Source organism: Sprattus sprattus (genome assembly GCF_963457725.1).
Source record: "Sprattus sprattus genome assembly, chromosome: 1".
Taxonomy (NCBI): domain Eukaryota; kingdom Metazoa; phylum Chordata; class Actinopteri; order Clupeiformes; family Clupeidae; genus Sprattus; species Sprattus sprattus.
Window position 1 is genome coordinate 66,265,044 of NC_137920.1, and position 6,696 is coordinate 66,271,739.

Consider the following 6,696-nt stretch of genomic DNA (forward strand, 5'->3'; position numbering starts at 1 on the left):
GTTTTTAGTTTTGTAATGGTGACAGCATTCCTCCAAATCACTTAATGACAGTTCAAAAAGCAGATGTTGGATATTAATTTAATTACTGTCTGCAACATTTTTCAATTCGAAGATTAGACCTTTAGAGACAGCGGAGATGTGCTGCAGCTCCTATTCAGATATGTGAATGGACTGTATGCATTATCCACTTCCAGATGCTCTTGAACTCTAAAGAGGAAAGATAATAGAAGTCACCATGGCAAAGTCACTGTACAGACTCCGACGCCTACTCCGGAGAGCTCAGCTTCTCATTCTCCTCCTGAGTGTGGTGTACATCATGGCGGGGAGCATCCTCCTGCTCCAGCGATCCGGAGCACCAGTCTCTCAGAGGGTAGGAACCCCCCTCCAGTCTCTATCTGCCCCCAGCAGGGCACCCCCCGGTGCCCACTGGGCTCCTGGGGCAGGCTGGCACCATGGGGGCTCAGGGTTCCGTAGGCCACAGGACACGGATGCTGATGAAAGATCAGGGAGGAACGCTGGCCAGGTTCTGGCAAGGGTCACGTCCTGGAACCAGAACCTTGATAGGAGGCGTCTGCGACGGCATTGGTTCAATAGTCAAGTGACTCAGGGTGAACTTCTATTACCGAGTGGACCTCCTCATAAACCAGTCAGACATAAAGGTATATATTTACACTGAGATTGCAATCCTTCACTGGACTTTATAACTACAGCTAGTGCTCCCTCTGTACAACTTGAACTTCCTTTAAGTACACCTGTGCACAGAATTAATACAATCATTTGAAAAGACAACATTGCATTACATGATAAATGCTATTATTTAAGATTTCATTCATGTTTAATTTTTCTCCGTCCATTTGGCCAGGAACCTACATGGGTTGCTTTATAGATGATGCCAGAACACGCGCCCTGGGTGGCGCAGTGCTCTACAACTTCCGCAAAATGACCACCACCTTATGCCAAGACACCTGCTCCAATAGGTATGTTTCTAAATGTTTCTAAAAATATCAGAAAACACACACACACACACACACACACACACACACAGAGAGAGCAGTTTAGACATGATTCCAAAAGGATGTTCAGCAGAAAAGCAACTGTGTTCTGTGAGCATAATCTGTGCACTGTTTGCTGGGTGAGACAGGTGGTGGGTTCTGGGCAGGCTGCTTTGGACGCTGGTCAAGCGCAGTGCAGGCAGGGATCTTTTCATTCAGCAGGAAAGAGAGGAGGGACAAGCCCCACTCAGAATGCGACAGTCGTCTCATTCTGCCACAAGACCAGAGACCACAAGGCTAAACAGTGTCAGTCCGACACCCTGAGGAGAACTTGGCCATCAGTGTTCCTTGACACTGAATGAAACACAGTTCCTCCCAAAGACATTTGAACTTTAATATTTCTCTGTGCAGCTATTATTTATGTTCTTTTATAGATCCACTGTGACATTTAAAAGTATAATGTTGGGCGGAAGCGCTGTAAACAACAACATTGATTGAATTTCCGACAAATGAAGACCAGTGGAATATGTTTCCCGCTGGGTCCTCGGCCTCCCACAGGGAGAGCTTGGCATACTGTCTCAGTATGGGGTGGGATTCTGGTGAAAACCAGATTACATTTGAAATGAGCGGAATGAATGGTGGAGGATAAACATGGACTGCAGGCGTTAGTCAGTCTGCTTATATGTGTAACATGCGGCGCTTTATGGCCTGGATGAGATACAGGCAACCTTAAACCGTATAAGAACAACATGGACTATTAAAACAGTTAAACAGATTCAAATATGTATGTATGTATGTATGTGTGTGAAAGTGTACATGGGCATATAAATCATTTTGATAATAATGATAGAAGTAGGAACATCAGTAGTGGTAGTAGCATTTCATGGACCAATATAAACATGATATGAATTAGAGAAAAGTGTCTAAGACCACTTCTTGGTAAGACAACTGTCATCTTTGGGAAATTATTTCTGATGTATTTAATATGTAATAACATCCTGCATTGACTGTTGTCATGGAGATTCGGACCGTGACTACTCCAACCTCATCTGTGCAGTGGGTACCAGTATGCAGGGCTGGAATATGGAGCAGAGTGTCACTGTGGCAACCGCATTGCTGGTCCTCAGACCCGCCCTGTTGAGTGCAACCTGGACTGCAAGGGGGAGAAGGGCGCCCCCTGTGGTGGGGTGGAGCGACTGTCGGTGTACAAGCTGGACAAAAAGCTTCCTGGCCAGCGGAGATGTGAGTGTAACGCCCTGATGTTTTCTCTGATGCAGGGTCAGTTAACCTGTTAAACCAGGCATACTATGTCAACATATGACGTAATTTGTTACAAATGAATGCCTCGAATTGTTTCATTATAGTATATATACTATAATGAAACAATTCAAGGCATTCATATGTAACAAATTACCTCATATGTTGACATAGTATGCCTGGTTTAACAGGTTAAACAGATATATATACATGGTCAAAGAATCACACACCATCCAAGTGGTCTTATTGATGAACAATAATTTGAACATGTTTCTATTTCTTTCAGATAGCAGTTTACATTACAGAGGCTGTTTTAAGAAGCCAGACAATGCTACTGGTGCCTTCTTGATTCACTCCCCTGACTCTGATTCAACTATAGAAGCCTGTATAGAGGCCTGCACTGAAAAGGTTTGTCTTAGTCATCGGAGTACACACAAATCCATGCAGTTTATTATCTTTATCTTTACATGGAAAATAAATGTCATGCTCTTTCAGAAACCTCATTTCACAAACCAACATTTACCAAATATAACTAATGAATTATATATATATAAGACTTGTGTACCCGTTTCATGTAGCTGAGAAGTAAAGGTTGTAACTTCCATTGCTGTATGTATACTCTGTTACCCATTAGTTACAATACAAACATATTGTGATGATAACTGTAAAGTGTTATTAAAGGGGAGAGAGATTGTTGGTATGTGAACTCAGCACCCAAACATACCCCCACTCCTTCTTTTCTCCTTTAAAAGACCACCCCATGCAAGCACACACACAGCATCCAAAACACTCCCCCTGTTACTGATTGGCTGGAATAGCATTGTGTGATTCGCTTAGAACCACTTTGTTTGTTTCCCATTTAAATTATGTCTACCAACCGAAATACCCAAGACCAACTGTTTGTGCACAGGAGTTCCCCCTAGCAGCCTTGAGAGGACTATCCTGTCTCTGTGTTCATGCCGGCTTTGGCCTGACCACCCAGTGGCACAGCCCAGTGGAAGAGAGCATGTGTCTGTCAGGCAACAACACATCCAGCTCGCCAACCGGCTCCGCAACCAGCTCACCAACCATTGTACCAACCGGGTCCTCACACCTGGAGTACTACCAGGTTTATTACACTCCTGCTTTAGGTGAGACATTTCATTTGATTCAGTGTCCATCTAGTGGCAGGTAACTGAAATTGACGATGATGATGATAAGGAAGAAGATGACGGTGATGATGAAGATAATGATGATGATGATGATGATGATGATGATGATGATGATAATGCTTTGCAAGTAATATAGCCTCCTTCTTGTGAATTGCCAGTACTCCGTTTTTACATTACCGTCATGCTTGTAGAGGGGTGAGCAATGAGCGATGTATAGGCAGCATTTTAAACTTAGATTTTTGGTCTGGTCAGATGCTAGGTGCAAAGAGAGGACGTTTCTGTCAGAGACTTCCACCTCCCTTGTGGCTCTGTCTAGTTTCCCTGGGGCAGGAAACACATGGGTGCGGCATCTCATCGAGCTCAGCACAGGCTACTACACCGGGAGTGTCTACTTTGATGGAGCACTTTACAATGGAGGTGAGATCTTGTTCACAGAGTTCTTTATATGCTACTGAAATCAGGACTGAAAATAGGTTCACAAAAAGTAAACAGCGAGAATATCTGTTAGACTTCAGACAAACAATATCTATTTATGTAATGTGGAGATTATGTGATTATGTGATCTTATGAAGATTTTTTTATATATAAAAAGCCGTACTGCAATTACAAAAATAAACCCTAACCCTACCGACAGGTTTCAAAGGAGAGAAGGACCACTGGAAGAAGGGACGGACCATTTGTGTGAAGACCCACGAGAGCGGTCAGCGGGAGATAGAGATGTTTGATGAAGGCATCCTGCTCCTCCGCAACCCGTATCACTCACTCATGGCCGAGTTCAATCGCAAGTGTGGCGGCCATGTTGGCTACGCCTCAGACAGACACTGGAGGAGCAAAGGTTAGCTACCTGATCTTACCGTGGACAGACTGGACATATAAATAATAATGTTCAATGTGTAATAAATATAAATATACTAATACTATTATGATTACTACAACTACTACTAAGGGTACTTGGATAGCACAGAACTCCAGGCCAAAATCCATTGCAATGTTAACGAAAATAAAACAAAAAATTTGGATCTGCCGCATGATTTGGATTCACTCTAAAATTCAATAGGTCTTCCTTGGCCCATGCTACACCCTTCCACTATGTTTCATAAAATTTGGGCTGGTAGTCTTTACTTAATCCCGCTGACAGGCAGAAAAACAGACAAACAATCCACAATGAAAACATAACCTAATATTACAAATTAATAAATAATACCAACATTGTATGTGACAACTGGGACCTCTGAAAATATTGAAATTGTTGTAGTTTATTGTGTCTCCTGAAGTCTTTCCTCCATTTTGTCAGATTGGCCTGAGTTTGTGGAGAGCCACGCCTCCTGGTGGGTGTCCCACGCCCTCTCCTGGCTTAAGTTTAGCTGCCGTCTGTTGGTAATGCACTTCGAGGAGCTTCAGGCGGACCTCGTCTCCCAGCTGCAGCTCATCACGTCCTTCCTGAACACCAGCGTCGCAGAGGATCGTCTCCTGTGCGCTGAGAGCAACCGCGATGGCCTCTTTAAACGCTCAGGGCCCAGGAAACCCACCTTTGACCCCTACACCCCAGCAATGAGGGAGCTAATTGATGCATACATCCTCACTGTGGACCAAGCACTCAGAGACAGAAACTTTAGTGGCCTTCCTCTGGAGTACATGCCCAGATGAGGGCCAGAATAAGACCCTCGCATAGCGATCTGAGCTCTGGGCTAACATTGTGTTTCCCTTTCTATGACTAGATGGTTAGAGTGAGAACAAGTGCCTAGATACACAATGAACTGAAAGCTGAAGTTCATCACGAAGTGTAATCATCACGTGGCCTTTAAATGTTAAACAAGTTTACCTACACATTGTACTGCATAGCACTTAGCACTGCCCTTGTTTTTATTTGCTTATATGTTGGGATTTTCTCTTCATAAGCAGTAGATTAGAGGAAAATAAATATAAATCCTGGGAAAATTGCACTGTTTGTAGTTATTTTAATCGTAGTGTAGTGAGAGGTGTTCTTGTGATGTTTATACCATAATTATGTGTAATAATGTGTTGGAAGATTTGCACTAATCGATACTTTACATCAAAAGGAAACGGTCCCTCATTTCTTTCTAACACCTATGGATATAAAGATCTGGGAACTAGCAGATGATTGGATGTAATCTCAGGTCATAAAGGGTGGCATATTGTGGAAAAAACAGGACAACATGGACTACCAGGAAGGACGAGGAAAGCTATGTAGAAAGTTTGAAAGCAATGTATTAACATTTCACTGCATGAATCTACTGTAGAAATAGAGGCGTCATACCCGATCGATAATTCTCATATGGATATGGAGAGCTGTGTGCTTTTTAGTCGGTTTCAGACACATGCTGATATTCCACCATGCGCCACAGCTGGATGAATCTCCTGCTGTGGCGTCATATCCATCAGTAATTGTCGTATCTGTGGAATTAGAGGCGTCATATCCATCAGTAATTTTCATATCTGTGGAATTAACCAGAGGCATTACTTTAAACAGAAGAATGACTTTAAACAGAAGAATGATTTTAACCAGAGGAATGACTTTAACCAGAGGAAATGCCCTCCACAATATGTGTGAAGGACATGCATTTCTATCAGTGAGACTCAATTAACATCGAAGGTCAAATAACATTTGAAGGAAAGTATGCATGGTCAATATTTGATTTTGGTAAGCGTATGTGCAAATGTGTATAAGACTTTGATATTAGGCATTACAAAGCTTAACCCTAGACCCAACCCTAATCCCCAGTACATCACGTGACTAACATAAGAAGTGCATTTATCTTAGAAACTAATGACGTGCAGAAGTGCAGAGCGCCTGTTGATTCACTTTTCTTTGTTCAAGGCCACACAGACAGTTGAACAGATCCTGATTAAATTAGCTGATGGCCACCTCACACTGAAAACAAACCATTAAATTAAGTAATTTGTAAGGACACTAGTCTACTCTCTCATTAGTGCCGCAGCCCCGGCCTCGGCCTCCGCTGATAGTCAGTGCTAACGCGTAGAGCTTTAATAAAGGGATTTGGCTCTAAGCTTTCACACTTCTTTCAGAAGAGGGAGTGGGGATGCCATTATGTATATCACTTGAGGGACCTTGGTAGTAGTATTGTAAAGGAGAGTTCTTCTTCCAAAGCACTTCCTTTTCATCAGGAGAGGCCCTGAAATGAATGAGTGTCTCATCACTGAGCTCATGCCTTTCAAGGTATAGAGGTAGCAAGTGGATTTAACACTGCACCATCCTGCTGTTGATAAGAGAATGAGGTATGTAGAGTTGCCCTGAACCATAACCTGAGCTTCAG

At 42.9% G+C, this 6,696-nt stretch overlaps 1 protein-coding gene across 1 annotated transcript; it reads left to right on the top strand.

Moving 5' to 3' along the window:
* Nucleotides 1-235: 235 nt before the first annotated feature.
* On the top strand, nt 236-5,047 carry wscd1b (WSC domain containing 1b; the record flags this gene model as incomplete). The annotated part of the gene is made up of 8 exons (XM_080837142.1): nt 236-659; nt 863-977; nt 2,050-2,234; nt 2,536-2,657; nt 3,160-3,379; nt 3,653-3,817; nt 4,035-4,235; nt 4,695-5,047. The coding sequence occupies 8 exons, from the start codon at nt 236-238 to the stop codon at nt 5,045-5,047; spliced, it is 1,785 nt and encodes a 594-aa protein (XP_080693268.1).
* Nucleotides 5,048-6,696: the final 1,649 nt, after the last annotated feature.